This window comes from Gobio gobio, assembly GCF_949357685.1.
Source record: "Gobio gobio genome assembly, chromosome: 4".
Taxonomy (NCBI): Eukaryota; Metazoa; Chordata; class Actinopteri; order Cypriniformes; family Gobionidae; genus Gobio; species Gobio gobio.
Window position 1 is genome coordinate 39,651,146 of NC_137100.1, and position 20,596 is coordinate 39,671,741.

At 40.1% G+C, this 20,596-nt stretch overlaps 1 protein-coding gene across 1 annotated transcript in view; it reads right to left on the reverse strand.

Annotated features, from left to right (window-relative positions):
* Positions 1-781: 781 nt before the first annotated feature.
* The window catches only part of LOC307124709 (neuropeptide FF receptor 2), a gene marked incomplete at both ends in the record, with an annotated part of 42,399 nt that continues 22,584 nt past the window's right edge, over positions 782-20,596 (reverse strand). The window contains 3 exons of the mRNA XM_079814131.1: positions 782-799; positions 10,653-11,553; positions 11,950-12,049. Coding sequence (XP_079670257.1) covers positions 782-799; positions 10,653-11,553; positions 11,950-12,049 — 1,019 coding nt within the window. The remainder of the gene's footprint in view (positions 800-10,652; positions 11,554-11,949; positions 12,050-20,596) is intronic.

Genomic DNA, 20,596 nt, shown 5'->3' on the forward strand with positions numbered 1-20,596 from the left:
ATGGCAAAATGGCCTTTCTGTTACATTGAACTATTTTATGCTAATACAGATTCATGATGCTCCTCATTTAGTCATAGACCAAAATCTGCTACATTCACCCTGTGAACATGCCAGCAAGAAACCTGCAAGTTTTGCTGCTGACATCCATTCAATGTTGATTAGTGAGTGAACATGTTGAGAAGGCAATTTAAAAAAGTAGTCATTTTACAACTCAAAAAAGAGAAATTGAAGAGGCAATTTTAACAAAATGCAGTAATTTTACCATCTAGATATCGAGATGCAATTGAAATCCCTCTCAATTATCCACTGTTTAGGTACTTCAATCAGTTTGAGATGTGGCTTAGAATCAAGACCTTTTCCATGGGAATATCCGTATTCGTTGTGGTCTTGGCATTTAGTGTAATTTTGAACCTCAGGGTGTATTCCTCAGGTTAAACTGGGTGAAAGCACAAGCATCCACATTTGGCATCCAGTAAGATGTCATTTAATTTCTCATCTTATCAAGTCAAAGCTTGGTCCAAAAAATGGCCTTCTTTGTGTTTGTCACACACAACGTCTGAATTTTAAACACTTCAGATCAGACTGCCTTTCTGGCATGATGATTTTCTTAAAATTTCATGAGAGAAAAGGCAGAGCATCCTTGCCTAGAAGATGAAAGAGATGAAATAAGATGAAAGACGAACTCATGGTGTCCTCCCAGCAGTAAAACAGTCAAAGAGAAGGGAAAAATCATCTGAGTGCACAGTACCTTTGAACAGGTTCCATGAAGATCATTAAGCACCTATAAATCATACATTACCTGTGAAGAAAAACAGACAAATCATGGTTACATGTATACCATTTAACACCCTGAATTTTCTCACTGAAACCTTCTATAATAAAACTTTTAAACAATTTAGAGAAGAACATCTGTAAAATTGCCTTGGTTGACCAAAAAAAAAAAAAAAAAAGATAGAAAACCCTTTAGGGTTACAACAGCTAGTCACTGGGCAGTGCCCTCAAAATGACAATTTTGTACATTATCTCTTTAACTCTATCCATTGTAAGGTGGAAAATAATCAAAGATATTTGAAATAGAACAAAATCATCTGCTTTGCTGTTAACTACCATCGTTGTGATCAAGATATTGAAATTGACTCAACCCCCTCCCCCTTAACGCCATCAGAAGGGCCAGTTTGAGTTAGAAAGACAAAAGAATGACTGGCCGACTGGCCAAAAGGTTTTCGCACCTTTGATACAATGGGGGAAGTTTTGTCTGATTGGTTATTTTCAAATGTATTACGGTTTGGTCTGATTGGTCAGTTTTAAAAGAGTCAGATTTGAATTTGGTGACATCAGGGAAAAGGATAAAAAAGGATTTCAACTGTAGCTCGCTCTTTTTTGGATTCTCTGGCTTTCTCTGGAGAGAGCTTGCTCTCTCTCTCTCTCTCTCTCTCTCTCTCTCTCTCTCTCTCTCTTTCTCTCTCTATCTCACAGGTAACATTCTAGGCAGAGGCCTACTGAGCATAATTAAGGGTTTATGTTTTACATTTATTTGAAACTATTTTAAGTGTAACCATAATTCGAATTTGTGTTTCGATTTCTGTCTATGATGTAATTGACATTTTACATTTACTTGATTGTTAATAAATTGTTACATTTTGATCCTTTCTGAATTAATCTGTAATTATTAACTATCTCCAATGTGGAACGGTATAATTGCAACAAAGGGTTAAAACGGAACGATTAAATGTATGATTAACTATCAAATATAGATGACCAAACAACCGGTTGGCATTCTCTTCTAAATGCGACAACTATGATAAATTGAGTCAGATAAAGAATATTATAATCAAATTCATTCTTCTAGCTGAGACACTGAACGCGTGCGGCCTTCACCGCGGTTCGCTACCGATCCTTGGAGCGAATTCATGCGGTTTTACAGTTGGTGACCCCGAACACGTGATGTTGCGACTCAGACGAGCAACGTGTTTTCAGCGAAGTATTGGATTTAAAATCAACAAGAGATTTGAGCTTCTCTTTTTCAGCTGTTCTGTTGATCTTGTGAATGGATTAAAGCTGACCCTCCGACCAGAGAATGAGTAAGTAAACCTTCTTTGCCTTTTAGAATTGTTGAGGGAAAGTTTTATTTGCAACTCACACATATAGACACATTTCTAGAACGGGTCGGTATGCCCACTATAGATTGGAACCGTAGAAATCCGATATTGTGTAAGAATTAGACGTAAAACATGACTTTTCAGGGAAAGAACAGCAGCAGTGTAGATGAGGAAATTATGGCAATCTTAGGAGTACAATTACAAGATCTCCTCATTCGATTAAGCGATAAAGGATTGGGCCTGAAATGGAGTAACAACAAAATTATATCTTGGTATTCTGCTAAAGGCGCACAACTAAAATCTGAATCAAAATACAAGAAAATCCCGCTGCAATTGTTTATTTGCTTCGTCGTAACGATCTCAAGACAATGGTCGAGAACGAACGAACGATAGCAAATATCAAAGAAATTGAAAGATTGCGATCTGACGAATTACAAAAGTTAAGATCAAAAGTCGAATCAGTCTCATACGAGCAGCTTGATAGGGCTAGGCAGCGTGAAGAAATGGCAACAAAAATTTATCAGTTACAAGGAAAACTTCAAACCGGCAATAATTACATATCTGCTCTCGAAGATTGTTGTGATAATGCAGGATTTCCAGTGGCCGCAGTAAAACAAGCAGCACTGAATGAAACTTTTGAGCTAGCGAAGCCAAATGATAGTGATGACGATGATGCTGCGTTAGGATACAGGCCACAGAGAGAAACTCGTAACTGAGCCCTTGTGTTAATGCCTGAACAACCAAAACAACGAAGCCTGATAAAGACTCGCACAAAAGCTAACGACACAGCGAAGAAATCAGTAACGGTCGCCGTGCTTAAAACTATGACTAATGCGAACGACGACATCACAACGATCAGCCGTCTGTTAACCTGTGAAGAATGTTCTAGACACAAACAAGTCGTTGGAGTAATGCCAAGAAAAGGGCCGTTTCAACCCTACTGGGAAACATTGATGTTACAGGCCACAGTGTATAAACTAGAAGTTAGGGACGTGTGGCAAATAGCACTTCTCACTCTCCCTGAAGAGCTCAGGCCAAAACTAACCGAAGGCATGAAATCTGGCAGCATAATAGATCGAATCCGTGACGAAACGGACAAAGCCATATATGAACGACTAAAACAGGCATTATTAGAAATGAGGGGACCGACACACGCAGATTGGGGCAAAATACTAGAAATCAAACAGGCGAGTGATGAAACATTTGAGACTTACGCTGAACGGTTATGGGTAACTTACAGAGAACACTCAGGATTAGAAAATGCAGATCGAGACCATAACGCGTTATTACAACTTGTGAAAAAAAATGCTGGCATCCCAATCCAACGGGCTTTGTCAAATGGCGTCGATCCAGTCAAAAACACGTTCCAATCAATAGTAGACTGGGGCTCAAGAATAGAAAATAGATGGAAATCTAAGCTAAATGCTGAAAAGTGCATGACTCCCATAATGCTTAACAGCAATGGGATTAAAAAGCATGTTCACTTCGTAGATGTGGTGACTTGCTCTAATGAATCTGAAGCATTTAGTTCAGAAAATGCACAAGAAAGTGTGTCTATTTTAGCTCTTAAGGGGATGCAGGATGATTTGCAAGCATCCGAGAGTCATGAATATACTAAAACTCCAGGAGAACGTAGCAGACAACCCAATGGCAAAGAGAACAGGTTTTGCAGATACTGTCAGAAAATCGGTCATGCCGAGGGAAAATGCTGGTCACTGGGTAACGGGCGACCTCCGCCGTATTTTCAGAAAAATAGGAAGTTACTTTCTAAGGGCAAATATCAGCGCTCATTTGCAGGTAAAACTCTCAGTGAGCTAACTGCAGTGTTCATGCAAGGGCTTCAGCTATTAACTTCACTTGCGAGCGGGCTAGCAGCCTCTTAGCAAGGAGTTTAATAGTAAAACATCCAGATTGCAAGAATCCTGTTTGTATTTTCAAATTTGTAATTGTATAACACATTGTGCGCATTGATTACACATAATAGTTGTTTGTGCTACAAGATACACATAGACTAGTCAAGTTTATTCTTTAAAACACATGATTGCTTTACTGTAAGTGATGAAACACTTAGGATAAAGGCTGTAGATGCTGCGCATTCTAGGCCATGTATCTTGTGTAAATTGGAATAACTTTAATACTGGAATTGTACAGCAATTTCAAGTTGCATGTGTCAATGTTGAATTTGTTTGTCTCCTATAGTGGAAGCTCTGCTATTTCCCATATAGCTGCAGTAAACCATAAAAAGGAACATAGAATTGCACATTGGCTACAGTGTGAATTACAATTGCATTAACCATGAAAATGCCTTCATCACAACAGGACTCAATAACTCTGACCTTTGCTATTTTCTAATTTGAGCAAGTTCTAATACTTTTCATTGGTTCAATTCCCAGTGCCAAAAAGGAGGGGAGTTGTGCTGTTAAATGTGGCACAGATAATAGAAAACCAATTCATCCTCCACTCAAAATGACTGTAATGAAGTCTCAGATTGTGAAGGCTCGACTGCCAGAACAGCCTTAAGTGTTAATACACAGAAACAACAGCAGAAATGAACTGTGTTTCTCTCTAAATTTGTTTCTCTTTAAATTTGTAATTTGTTCTATCTCAGGATGACATAGAGGATGACATAAAGATCTATTGCTCATCTTTTCACACTAACAGATCCAGATAGCTACACACACACACACACACACAATCACACACACACACACACACACGCGCACGCACGCACGCACCACACACACACACACACACACACACACACACACACACACACACACTCACACTCACACTCACACTCACACTCACACTCACACTCACACTCACACTCACACTCACACTCACACTCTGTTACCAGGAAAACCCATTATTGTATGACTACACATATTTAGATCTACATTAATTACATTGGAAGATTCCTGAACAAACACAGTGGTTATTATATATATATGTATGCTTTCATAAATGTGATTGATTTGTTGTTTTTCTTTTATGGTTTATTGATGCGTACCATCTTTTTTAATGTATCATTTGCACTGACTTTTGCTACATTTCTTTCGAGAAATTCAGACCAAAATGCTCAAATTCCACTACCACCAAAATAGTGGAAAGTTAGATGAACTTTGAGTTTTGATTTCCGAGTCTTGGTTACACTGAATATTTAGCAAATACTCCTCATGAAAAGGGGGACTTAAAATCAACAATGATTTAGTTTTTTTATAATGCATTTTATTTCAATGTTCCCAGAAACAATGTACGAGCTTGTGGAATCTTCTTTTATTCTCAAACCTTGACCACTTTATTAAGTATATTGATTTAAGGGCTTATTGCCAGAGACTATTTTGATATGACCACATCAGACTTCTGACCAATGAAAAATGCCATGTATGCTTTTGTTCTTTGTTGTGCTAAATGATCTTTTAACCACAGAATACCTGCAGCAAAAGTTCGCTCCTGTGTCCTGCCTCAAAAAGAGGGACTGTTCTTGAGGTGTGAAGTATTCAATGGACGTTTTGCATATCAATGATGAAGTTCTCATGCAGGGCTACAAGGACAACAAAGACTGAAAACTGGTCTGGACGAGAAGTCTGAAGAATAACATCTACACACAGCAGAAAGCATATCTTTGTGGACAATGCCACCTTTGGACTCAATGGTTGTGGCCAATGGTGCCAAACGGGGAACTGTAAGGTAGAAAATAATCAAAGATATTTGAAATAGAACAAAATCATCTGCTTTACTGTTAACTACCATCGTCGTGATCAAGATATTGAAATTGACTCAACCCCCTCCCCCTTAACGCCATCAGAAGGGCCAGTTTGAGTTAGAAAGACAAAAGAATGACTGGCCGACTGGCCAAAAGGTTTTCGCACCTTTGATACAATGGGGGAAGTTTTGTCTGATTGGTTATTTTCAAATGTATTACGGTTTGGTCTGATTGGTCAGTTTTAAAAGAGTCAGATTTGAATTTGGTGACATCAGGGAAAAGGATAAAAAAGGATTTCAACTGTAGCTCGCTCTTTTTTGGATTCTCTGGCTTTCTCTGGAGAGAGCTTGCTCTCTCTCTCTCTCTCTCTCTCTCTCTCTTTCTCTCTCTTTCTCTCTCTATCTCACAGGTAACATTCTAGGCAGAGGCCTACTGAGCATAATTAAGGGTTTATGTTTTACATTTATTTGAAACTATTTTAAGTGTAACCATAATTCGAATTTGTGTTTCCTTTTAGAAGAGATTTCTGTCTATGATGTAATTGACATTTTACATTTACTTGATTGTTAATAAATTGTTACATTTTGATCCTTTCTGAATTAATCTGTAATTATTAACTATCTCCAATGTGGAACGGTATAATTGCAACAAAGGGTTAAAACGGAACGATTAAATGTATGATTAACTATCAAATATAGATGACCAAACAACCGGTTGGCATTCTCTTCTAAATGCGACAACTATGATAAATGGAGTCAGATAAAGAATATTATAATCAAATCCATTCTTCCAGCTGAGACACTGAACGCGTGCGGCCTTCACCGCGGTTCGCTACCGATCCTTGGAGCGAATTTGTGCGGTCTTACACCATTAAAGGTGCATTTTAGTACCTTAGAGTGGTAATATTTAAGGTATACTATTATGAGCTTTTGAGGGTAAATATGGTACAAAGTCATCCCTTTATGGGTACTGCCACAGTGACATTGTACAGCTGTTGTACCCCTAAAGGTACAATATTAGTTTTTTTTAGAGTGTGTTGTAATGGTGACCTGCTCAAGGATATTCCAGTTTAATAGTGTGGAAATTCAGTATTTAATAATAAACTGAGCAATTCTAAGGGAATTTGCCATGCACAAATTCTGTTTAATTATGTAATATTATGAGATCAGTATTTCTAGTTATTTTAATTACTTAACTATCTATTTATTATTTTCTCAGATCTAAAGAGAAGCCTTTCACTTTAACATTTTTGAAATATTTTATATATAATATGTAATTCTGTATTTTATATGCTACTATTCAAAAGTCTGTGGCTGTTAAGATTTTTACACCAATTTTTACATTCTTACATCAAGGCTGCATTTAGTTGATTATAAAACAGTAAGAACAGTAATATTTTGACATTTGCGGGCCGTAAGTTTTGCCTCAGTGTAACCATCTCTGTTTGAAACCTGCAATTGCAGTTATTTGCGGCGCGAGCTCCTCAGCGCGGATGAATCTTATGTTTTGAGGCATATGTAGGTTTGCTGTCAGTCACCACACCGGTGTGGATACTGTACTTTAGAATCGGAATCACATATAACCTAAATAAGAATTTTCACCGGAAAATGTAATCTGAACAAGTAAGTAACATGTTTGCCACTTTTGGGAACAAAACAGTACAATAAATTGCGCTACCAACGGTGATTAACGATCGCTCATACATCAAACCGTGCAAATGATTATTATTGTTATACTTTGTTCTCAAATTGTTAATGTTAACAGCATTAGCATTGCGTGACTGCGTGCATTTAGTGTGTATTAGCGTTACCTGTAGATTTCAATTTCTGCACAGTCTAACGTTAATCTTTTGCTTTTGACTACGGGTGAATCGCCAGTTGTCACTGATGATGTAATTGACCTATCGGTAAGCCCCGCCCCCCTTAGTTACTGTTGCTAACTCGGACAAACAAACGGAGATGCTATTTCTTACAATGACAGCTGTCAGTGTGAAAAACTTATCCCAAGATGTTTTTGGACTCAGAATGTGGCGTATATCCCGTCCGAATGCTGGCCAAACTTTACTGATGGTTTATCAAGTTTATTATGTCCTTTTTCACTCCAAAAATTCATCGTAAGAGCTGAACAAACAAAGCATAAGAAGTGCGCATTAACGTCTCATTCTCTCTCCGTTGCATTACCATTAACATACACAGCAAATTACACAAAAACACTCATACAACTAACAGTATACACAGAGCTTGTGACTTTTCGGGGGTGCAGTTAATAACTGGTAAACTTTGTATCTGCAAAACAACTCCGATAAACTGCGTGCAAGCTCTCCCTTTCACTATCCGTAGACTATAATACCCATTAAAATAGGAGTCCTCCTTAGTAGGAGAGATAATTTAGACCTTAAAGGTCCCATGGCATGAACTTTTCATTTTATGAGGTATTTCAACATTAATATGAGATCTCCTAGCCTGAATATTGTCCCCAAGTGGATAGAAATGTTGATCGGTGTAAAACCGAGTTCTGGCTGTCTTTCTCTGCCTTTGAGAAAATGACAGGCCAGACTAGCCAATCCTGAAGTCTCCTGTTATGACGTCCACACAGGAACGGTTACCTCCCTTTCCTCCACCCAGAGAATCTGGCACGCCCATGCAAACGCTCGAGAGATCATTGCTTGTGAACGAGTGAATGCTGGCAGTTTCTCAGTGTTTGGATGTACAAATGAAAACAGAAGTCTTTTTTCAGTTCCTTCTGATCTGTGATCAGTGATTTCTTATGTGTAGCTAATTATTTATTATTCGTGCACACACTGCGGCTTATCTCTCTCCCGACAGAACGGTGTTTTCGTGTTTTCTATCTTGTGAGTCAGTGTTTTTGTACGTAAGTGTTTTTGTACGTCCTCGTCGCGTCTATCTGTTCTACATACAGTCGTGAGTTTCTGCTCAACATCGGCAGAGCCACATCTTTAGAGATAAACCTCACACACGCGGAGGCTCGGGCTGCACTGGCCGGTCGGCCTTCAACATCCCCGACCCCCAGTACTGCATCTGGCCCACAGCGGAGGCACCAAACGCGGCGCGAGATTAAGCAGAAGGGGGGTAAGCGTGAGGGTATCCGGGCTGGGCTAGCCAGCTATCCCCACAATAAACTGGATTACATTCTATTACTGCTGTTGTGTCTTTGTTTGCGCTGTGTACTCAATGCGCGTCACTGACGGTTTTCATATGATAGGAACATATCTAAAAATAATGCTGCTATAATCAACACTTACTAACTCGTTCATCTCGCTGTAATGGTACATTGCATGTGTTACAAAGTTGGTAGAATAATGATGAAGACGAACTCGGTGTGACTGAGACTCGTGTTTATTCAGAACTCTCAGATACAAACACAATAAACTCACGCTGACAGCACAGCTCTCACAACTCAGTAATTACTATAAATAACTTTGTTAGCAATCGCTGAGCTCAGTCTCTGGTACGTTAGTGATGTCCGGTTCGCGAACTAATCATTCTTTTGAACCGGTTCTTTTTAGTGAACCGAATCAGTTCACCAAATCGGACTGAATCGTTCTAAACGGTTCGCGTCTCGAGTCAGCGCTGATCCATAATTTACTAAAGTTACTAACTTTCTGACATGAGTGACAGCCCCTCCGACTAGAAATAAACTAATAACCTGAAGTATATTCTAGTAACTAGAACAGTTCACTGAACTGAGACGTGCTGAGAACTGATGTGAAGTGAACTCAGGTCCATCCGTCTCTCTGGCAGCAGCTCGTGCCTCGTAGACCTCGTTAAACCACGCCCCCTCCGCTCATTTCAAATGCAAAGATGTCAGCCAATCACAACAGTGGGCATTTTTACTGAAGTCTCACAGCAGACACACCTCTTGAAACAGGGCATTCAGCCACAGGGCAAACAGCACTATAGAAAAAATGCCTTTTATTTCTAAATTATGACATTTTATGATGTAAAAATCATACTAACAATATAAGTACACCTCAGGAAACATTATAAAATAATAGGAAAATGCCATGCCATGGGACCTTTAAACATATCTAAAACTAAATTAATTTACATATAACCAGTTTAATATGGAGAGGCACTGAAATGTAGACCTTCGTGTTTTTGACCTACAGTGTTACATGACGTGAGAACAGTTAGCTTTTTCGGTTTGTATGTTAGCAGGGACTTTAATTGTAACTTAACGAGAGTATGACAAACAGAAAATCCTCTCAGGATTCCTGGAATCAGTGTTACAGTACCTCAGCATTTTTGTAGCATAAACACCATCAGCCCGATGAGAGCTTCGGATTTTCCAATGTTTCTCTATGACGCTGACACCTAAAGATGTCCGAGTTCCGGTCCCAGCGCAACTGATACTCAACTGCTATTGGCTCATCTGCGTTTGAGGGGAGGGGCTTACCGATAGGTCAATTTGGGCCTTTCTGGATTACAATCCACCATCGGAATGATAAATTTAATGTATTTTGGATAATGTTAAACAAAAAAAAAGTTACGGACTGCAGCTTTAAAATAACTGTTTTATATTTTATTATACTTTAAAATGTAATACATTGCTGTGATCCAAAGCTGAATTTTCAGCAGTCACATAATCCTTCAAAAATCATTGTAATATGATTTGCTGCTCAAGAAAAATTCCTTAGTTCTATCAATGTTGAAAACAGTTGTGCTGCTTAATATTTTCGTGATTTCTTTTCAGGATTCTTTTATGAATAAAAAACTTCAAACAAACAGACACACAATAAAAATAGGTACAAACAGATAACAGCATACATATAATTTTATCTAATTTAAACATATCTGGAGTTTAGGGGATCCAAAGCACACACACACCTTCTCCAGATCTTCCATGATCAGATCCTGTTCTTTCATGTTCTCCTTGCCTGAAGACTGGCTTCTGTCACCATTGCCCACAGACACCAGCCCTTGGATGAGCCCATGTCCTGGTCTGGGACCCCCAGCCTCCAGTGCAGACTCCTTGGTCATGGGTAAACTGGAAGGTAATACAGCATTCCCCTGCAGTCGGTGAGAGTAGCTACTCCTCTTCCCCGAAAGGGCTGAGCAGAGCTGAAGCTTAAAGGCCGCCTTGAAACCTTTACGAAAGTTCTCATTGAAAAACCCATAGACTATGGGATTGACGCTGCTGTTACAGAACGCCAGCCAATGAGCCAGAGGATAAATGTAGATATTAATGACGCGATGCTGATGCTCACTCAAGCTTGCGTAGTCGCTCAGCATCATGAGAGCCCACAATGGCAACCATGACAGGATGAAGAGCAGGGCCACCACTAGCAACATTTTAATGACCCGCTTCTTTTTCCGGGACACCAGTTGACGACTTTCATATCTGCTATGTTGTCCATAGCCAGAACCAGAGGCTGAGGTGCCAACTTGGCTCACAGTTGCAGGCATTGATGTTTTGAAGAGTGTAATACCAATCTGAGCGTACATAATGACAATGAGGGTCAGAGGTGCCAAATAAATGTTAGCGAAGAGAACTGTGGTGTAAATCTTGCGCATCTCCTGCTTTGGCCAGTTCTCACGGCACCAGTAGAAGGGTTGCGTGGTGTTGCCATCACTTAGCAAGATGGAGACCCTGTGCTCTTTGGTAACCTGTAGCATTACACCAGACGGACACATGATGGAGATAGCCAGAACCCAGATGATGACAATGATGAGGGTGGAGGTGGAGATAGTGAGCTTCTGTTTGAAGGGATAGACAATGCAGCGGAATCTGACACATTAATATAAAACAAGGAAGAGGAAGGACATATTAAAAGGAGAAAAGAAAAGAGATGGATGACGAAAACAGAGCAGAGGTGATCGAGACAGAAACAGAAAATAAGTGTTTTAAGAATACACAATTTATGTTCAATTTTAAAATGTTACCATTTTAAAACCATCATTCAGATGCTTGGGGTCACAGAAACAAAATATATTTTAAAAATATTAATATCCCACAGTATTACTGTTTTTACACTATTTTTGATCAAATAAATGCAGCGTCATCTTTCAAAAACATTTTAAACAGTCCCCAAACTTTTGAATGGTAGTTTTTAATACTTATCCTGGCGAAAAAATCATGAATTGGAAAAATAAAATATTTTGACAACACTACTTTTTTGCCTACCTGTCCACAGCGATGGCCACTAAAGTGAAGACAGAGGCAGATACCGATATTCCCTGCACCATCCCACTCAACTTACACACCAAACTGCCAAAAGGCCAGCCTGCAGGAGAAAAGTGAAATATGAACAACAGGGCAGAAATGACTTTGATTTACATAGCTTAAATACATCTTAAAGCCGTATTGATTACTTTTATAACGGATGTATGCACTTTTTTGTGCTTCAAATTTTGGGCTCCCATGCATTCACTACTATTATAAAGCTTGGATTAGCCAGGACATTTTTTTAATATAATTCTGATTGCATTCGTCTGAAAGAAGAATGTACACCTAGGATGGCTTGAGGGTGAGTAAATCATGGTGCAATTTTCATTTTTGAAAATGAGTGAACTAGTGAACTATCCCTTCAAGAAATCACAAATTTTTCATATAAAATGGAGGTTTCATTATATTTTTTCAGGCTCCTCTCCCAAATTGCGACATTAAATGTTCATCTTTCTAGATTTTCTAGAAAGTACAAATCTTGTCGGCTACAAGACAACAGTTAGTTCTTCCAGAATGTATTACAACCCAAATCAGAAAAAGTTGGGACAGTATGGAAAACGCAAAAAAAAAGAAAAAAAAGAAGTGATTTCTAAATTTACTTTGACTTGTATTTCATTGCAGACAATATGAACACAAAATATTTCATGTTTTGTCTGGTCAACTTCATGTCATTTGTAAATATGCATCCTTTCCTGTCATTCAGACCTGCAACACATTTAAAAAAAAGTTGGGACAGGAGAAATTTAGGGCTAGTAATGAGGTAAAATGGTTAAATAATGATGTGATTTGAAACAGGTGATGTCAACAGGTGATTGTAATTATGATTTGGTACAAAAGCAGCATCCAAGAAAGGTCTAATCCTTTAGGAGCAAAGATGGGCAGAGGATCGCCAGTTTGCCAACAAATACATGAGAAAATTATTGAAATGTTCAAAAACAATGTTCCTCAAAAAAAGATAGGAAGAGATTTGGATATTTCTCATTCAAAAGTGCATAACATAATTAAAAGATTCAAGGAATTTTGAGGAATTTCAGTGCGTAAAGGACAAGGGCGCAAGCCTAAGCTGAACAACCGAGATGGTGGTCCAGTGGGTTAAACCACTGAACTGATATGCAGAAGGTTGCTGGTTCGATCCCAGCGGTCACCACCAATGTGCCCTTGAGCAAGGCACTTTACTCCATGTTGCTCCAGGGGGATTGTCCCTGTAATAAGGGCACTGTAAGTCGCTTTGGATAAAAGCGTCTGCCAAATGCATAAATGTAAATGTAAATGTAAACAACCGTGATCTCCGATCCCTCAGGCGGCACTGCATCAAGAATTGTCATTCATCTATAAGCGATATCACCACATGGGCTCAGGACTACTTTGGCAAACCTTTGTCAAGTACCACAATACGTAGTTACATCCACAAATGCCAGTTAAAACTGTACTGTGCCAAGAGGAAGCCCCATGTTAACAGTGTCCAGAAGCGCCGTCGACTTCTCTGGGCTCGGAGGCATCTGGGATGGACCATCACACAGTGGAAACGTGTACTGTGGTCAGATGAATCAGTATTTTTTGGGAGGAATGGACGCTGTGTGCTCCGGACCAAAGAAGAAAAGGATCATCCAGACTGTTACCAGCAACAAGTACAAAAGCCAGGGTCTGTCATGGTATGGGGTTGTGTCAGTGCCCTTGGCAAAGGTAACTTGCACTTCTGTGAAGGCACCATTAATGCTGAAAAGTACATAGAGATTTTGGAGCATAATATGCTGCCTTCAAGAAGACATCTTTTCCAGGGACGTCCATGCTTATTTCAACAAGACAATGCAAAACCACATTCTGCACACATTACAAAGTCCTGGCTGGGTACAGGTACTTGACTGGCCTGCCTGCAGTCCCGACCTGTCTCCAATAGAGAATGTGTGGTGCATTTTGAAGCGCAAAATGCGACAACGAAGACCCCGTACTGTTGCCCACCTTAAGACTTGTTTGCAGGAAGAATGGGACAAAATCATATCAACATTTCCCCCAGACTGTCAGAGTTGTTTAATCTCAACTATACCCCACTTTTAAGAAAGATTGAAGATGATTTAAAACGCTGGACTAACCTACCACTATCACTTATCGGCCGCATTGCTAAAGTTAAAATGAAAACTCTACCACAAGTCAACTATCTGTTCTCAATGCTCCCAACAACACCCACCGAAAAAATGGTTCAAATCACCCAATTCATTAACCTCTCACTTCTATTGGAAGAATAAAACACCAAAAATATCTCTGGAAAAATTGCAAAAAGCTAAGTCACAAGGCGGCCTAGAAGCTCCAAATTTTCACTATTACTTTTTAGCAAACCAGCTACAATATTTATATAAATGGACTCACAAAAACAATCACAATAATTTATGGATGGAACTGGAACAAAATCAATGCACCAATATCATGGGCTGTAGAATCCCTCCATCCCCTTCACTCTGTTTACTCAATAACAGCATAAAAGTTGATAATCTCCCAGCCAAATATAAAAACCCACTACTCATATCACTAACTATCGCCAAGAAAGTAATTTTACTAAATTGGAAATCCAAAAATTGTATACATATCAATCACTGGACCAATCTTCTTACAGAATACATCACATTAGAAAAAATAACATACATTGACAAGAATAATATACCTACATTTCTTGATATTTGGAAACCATTCCTAATTCATCTTCATATAAATTACGTGGACCCAGACCCCCCGCACTCTCCCAACCACAGGTTCACAAACTTATAATAAATAACCTCTGAGCATTATTGAATACATCATTCCACAATTGTTTACTGCTATATGTCTTTTTTATGTAAATGTATGTGTATTTGGTATATGTTAATATATATTTCTATACTTCTTTAATGTATTACCAATATGTGAAATATGCATAATATTGCAATTGCTATTTATTTGTTGATGATGGTGGTAGTAGGGGTGGTGGTATTGGTATTGACATTAAAATAGAACTCATTTTATTCTTCTATTTATTTTTCTCCCCTTTTCGTTTGCTTATTCTAAATAAATAATATTTCAGATAACATTATATATAAATATTGATTAATAAACATAATTTTTATATATTTTACTTTATAAAATAATCTGGGTCATGCGCCGTTCTAGGTGGTGTCGGTGGGCGCGACTGGCTTGTCCTGTAGACATGGTCATCACAGAGCCGGTGGTTGGGTTGACTGGCCCCTCCCTCTCACCGCCTTTGTCCCAACCCCTCCTCACATGTAATACTATACTGTTTGACTAATATCTGAGTTGGATATGGTGTCTCTGGCTGGGGAGCTAACTGGTGCACACCATGGTCCAAGCCACAGATAAAAAATAAAAAATAAAAAATAAATAAATAAATAAATAAATAAATAAATAAATAAATAAATAAATAAATAAATAAATAAATAAATAAATAAATAAATAAAATAACCCTTCTATTTTTACGGGTCACAACCAAACTAAGCGAGCTTGGTCTGGAGGTGCCTGTTATGACTCAAAAGCACAGAGGGTTAACTTTTGGGGTTGAGCGTCACTGGCGGTCGGAGAGGAGGGGGCACGGAACGGAGGGACGAAGGGTGGTGTCCATGTCGGCGGTTTCTGTTGGTTGTGCTCACTGACGGTCGTGGAGAGGCGCTCAGACCTAGAGAACAGTATCCACAGCAACCTTTTTGACTAGTCTAAATGTAGAATTATTATTATTGTTATTATTATTGTTACTATTATTATAAATTACTAATGCTACCACCACTACTACTATTATTACTATGAACATTATTGTTGTAACTACCACCACTACTATTATTATTATTATACATCACAAATATTTCTACCACAGTCACTCTTATTATTATCATGAATATTATTATTACTACTTCTAATACTATTACTACTATTATTATTACTAATACCATATTATCATCAATATTATTGTTGTTACTACCACTACTGCTACTATTATTATTGTTGTTATAATTATTGTTACTATTATGATTACTACTTCTACTACAACTCTATTTCTATTCTCTTTCTATTGTTTTTGTCTTTTGTTATCCATCCTTTTTTTTTTTTTTTTTTTTTTTTCCTTCTCCCAGAGGAAATATTTTTTGTTCATATTGTCTGCAATGAAATACAAGTCAAAGTAAATTTAGAAATCACTTCTTTTCTTTTTTTTGCGTTTTCCATACTGTCCCATATTTTTCTGATATGGGGTTGTATTTACATTTATTACATTTAATTGTACATTATGTTGTCAATCTAAGACCGTCACTGCGTACATAGCCTACTGTGGTGTACTTCTGTTTCCTTCTTGTTTTCTTCCTCAGTTTCCAATTAATGCAACTTGACAGACAGATTTCACAATCTGAACTTTCTGACCTCTCTTTTTCTCTCTCCCAATCAGTTTTCTCTCATTTACTTTCTTTTTCACATATTGACACCACTTTAAGCTGGCACTTTTTTGTCTGGTGAGTGGTGTTAGCTGAGGGGATTATAGAGAAGACTAAAAGAACAGAGCTCAATCACTCAGGGACATATTTGGTATTAGGTTTGTTCGCCTCTTGCAGCAGTAAACCCAGAAGATCCCTTTAAGAGGCTGATTAAATTTGGAGATATTGTGCAGCAGCTGGTCGACATGAGGGTGTTAAAAATGATGTGATTGAAAAGGAGGGTTTTAAAAGACAGATGGAGTAGGAAAAAAATTAGTCTGAAGAACAGAGGAAATTAGAGAGAAAAATTGGGTAGAGATTATGAGACAGTAGGAAAGGAAGATATCGAATGAGTGTGGCAAAACAGAATAATAAACTAAATAGTTAATTAGCGAAACAGGAGACAAATACATAGACAGAGAATGGGGGGTCATTTAAGATTAAAGGGAAATTTACCTCATTCAAAGAACTGAAAACAGACCAGATTTAAATGTATTCAACTGCAAATAAAGATGACTGTTTTGCTAATTCTTACATATTTTTTTTTTTTTAAATGTAGAGAATGAACAATGTGGTGTTCTCGGAATATGAACAACAGCTCAAAAGGAAGAAGCTCTTCATCTTAATCGTAAAAGAAACGGGAACGTGTCACTTCTCATTTTTTAAGGATCCTTCACAACGTCTTGTGTGAAGTCAGTGAAGGAAATATCCCACAGCAAATATTATGTCATACAAAAAACTAAGTATATAGTTTATATACAAGAACTCCCATGTTCCATCTATTGCTTTACTTTTATATATATGACATTATGGAGCAGTTCTGATCCCCAAATTTGATTGGCTATTTGTATCAGATTCAGTCAGATTGTCTGTGTTTGAATGTACCTGTCAAAACTGTCAGTCTGTGCATATATAGTGGATATTTATCCTTGCTGCAGCCTGTAGTGTGATGACGTATAAAATTACATTCAATATGTAGTGGTCTCATTTTTTCCCCCCAAACCAGGTTACGGTTAGGGTTTAGGTTTTAGTGTCTGTTGTAGCATTGTGTAGTAATCAGCAGCACTGCGATTCACATAGTAATACAATCTTTAGAATCAGCTGTGGGGGTGAAGTTTGCGCTAAACTGGTTTGGTAAATAAAAAGCATCCACCCACTACATAGTGTATTTAATCCAGTACGTCATTGTGGAGGAGGGGGCGTGGTTTTGCGAGGTCTGTAGCGGGAGAGAGAGAGCAGGGCCGAGCGGTTGGTAAGTGGGTCAACTGCAAATGAGTAACACCTGTCTCTGATTGCAGTAATTGGCTGGAGAGACTGCTTATAAGCTGCAGCAGAGAGAGAGAGAGATGAGTAGGGTTGGGCATCGAGAACCGGTTCCAACTTGGAACCGTTTAAAAAATAACGATGCCATTGGAATCGTTTAGAAATTTTGTTTTCGATTCCGATCATCGGTTCCAAACGCACAAGTTTTCGGAAGTGCTTGCCGCGCCCGTTTGTTCTGTTGCAGCCATGGAGCACGGTAAGCGGCGCTCAAAAGTGTGGTTTTATTTCACTTTTTAAAAAAAAGCCTGGGAAAAAAAGCCTCAACACATATGACAAACTTATTTCTTGCACGGGAGGATGCACTACAAATATGTGGTGTATAAATTAACGAGTGTAGCGTGTTTGAAATGCTGCGCAGGTCTGTCCTCCTCGGGCAACCCTGCGCTAACCAACGTTATTAAAGGGATAGTTCACCCTGAAATGAAAATAAAGCCTTCTTTTACTTACCCTGATGTTGTCCCAGTGCCCTATGTCCTATGACATTTAAAATAATGTTCCTGCACGCGCTCCTATGGCAGTGAATGGCGATCAGCTAAAACATTACACAAAATAAACAAATGTATCACGCAACGATACAGGGAGACGCACGCGCGCCATATGGAAAGTGTTCAGGGGGCACACTATAAGGTTTTGCCAGAAAGAAACCGTATTATTCAGTCAAAACACTGAGCTCGGCCGTTATTCTGAGCGCGCTCCTCTGTGTACACTATGAGCCGTCAGCAGCCGCCGGCGCTCATGCCTACTATAATAACTTGCACTGTTGTCATTGCACCCACGATAAGCACACACACACACACACACACACACACACACACACACACACACACAACCATTTTGAGAAATCAAGCTCAATAGAAAAAAATATAATATATACGTTTTCTATAACGTATATGATAAGAAATAATACTAATAATATAACCTCCTTAAGTGAATATTGTGTACCGGTTGTCATGACAATATTGCACGAGGCTACTGCGGCTTGGAGTGCGCACATACAGGAACACGCGCATTTGAACAACAGCTGGGTGAGTATAAGATGGCTTTATTTTCATTTCAGGGTGAACTAACATTATCCCACCTAGTCATAATCAGGTAAGTGATTGTAGTGTAATAACAAAGCCCTTGACCAAATTAAGAATTGTGGTGAACAACAACGTTACTGAAATTATTTTTCCCCCTCGCAGATAAATGTAGCTATACGCAAATTGCCCACGCTAGTAGCAGTCCTAATATGACTGCTGTTAATGCTATTGTTAAACCGGGACTCGGTGTGAAACTCCATTCACCTTTTCAGCAAAGCAAGTGAAAATGCCAGCGGAGAAAGTCCCAAAACTAAAACTCATTATTGAATCAAAATACAATTTTCCTCTGTGAAATGAGCCTGTGACATGTTGTGACTCCACCCCTCAAAGAATCGGAATCGAGAATCGAAAAGAACCGTAATCGAAACTAAGAATCGGAATCGGAATCAGAATCGTTCAAATCAAAACGATGCCCAACCCTAGAGATGAGAGAGAGAGAGACTCACTGGGACTCGTATGCACACAGCCACGCAGAGAGGAACTGCTGATAAAACCGACGAAGTGAAAAGAGAGTTTGATTATTGTTTTATGTTTTTGTGCGATGTGCATACAGTTTATTGAGTGACCGAAGGAGAAAATAAAAAGAGCACTTACGAGTCCCAGAAAGCCGACCCTGGTCTTCTTCCTTCCCACACCCACAAGAACCAAAAACTACTACACTGGTGCCGAAACCCGGGAAGGGAGAAGAACGCCGCCGCCATGCAATCCCCGCCAGGAACGCCATTTGCGCAGATTATCAACTCGCTGGCTGGTCTTCACCAAGAGCAACACCAGCAGCTACTGGCCATGAGGGAGGAGCAGGACAAGAGGTTCGAGGTGCTCCTCCAGGGCCAGTATGAAGACCGCCAGCTGTTCCGGAGCTGGATAGACCGGGAGGCTAAGGCCGCCCCCCACGCACCATCTGACTCAGCGGCTTCTCTGAGCCTCGCCAAGATGGGTCCCCAGGACGACCCCGAGGTGTTCCTGGACTTATTTGAGAAGTCCGCCGAGGTCTGGGGGTGGCCCACCGCGGACTGGCCAATGCGGCTACTTCCCTTGCTGTCCGGAGAGGCACAAGTAGCCGCCCACCAACTGCCAGTCCAGAACCTCCTGGTCTATCAGGACCTGAAGCGGGCCATCCTTCAGCGGGTCGGCCGGACCCCAGAACAACACCGTCAGAGGTTCCGGACCCTGGGCCTTGAAGAGTCCGGCCGGCCCTTCGTCTTCGCCCAACAGCTCCGGGACTCCTGCCGCAAATGGCTGATGGCCGATGGGTGTGACGTTGAGGGAATGATCGATCGTGTGGTACTGGAACAGTTCGTCGCCCGGCTACCGAAGACAACTGCCCAGTGGGTCCAGTGCCACCGCCCGACGTCGCTAGACCAGGCCATCCAGCTGGCGGAGGACCAAATGGTGGCGTGCTCCGGGGTCGGCGAACCCCTTCCATCCGCTTCTCTCCCTCTCTCTCTCCCCCCTGTTGTTTCTTCCCCCTCTCTCCCCAAACCTGTCCCCCTTCCCAGGTCGCGGCGCAGGACGATACCCAGACCGGCGCCGAGGTGGAGGTCGGGGGTTCCGCCCAAGGCCACGGCGGCTCCCAGACCGGCGCCCCGGGAGGGGGAGCGACAACCGACCCGTTCCCCTCCTCATCTTCTCCAGCACTCTCTCCATGCCAATTCCCCGACCCACTTCCAGCCACTAGGGCGACGGGGAAGCCTGGGCCGGCTTGCTGGCGCTGTGGGGACCCCGGCTATTTCATCAATCGGTGTCCAGTGATGGAGG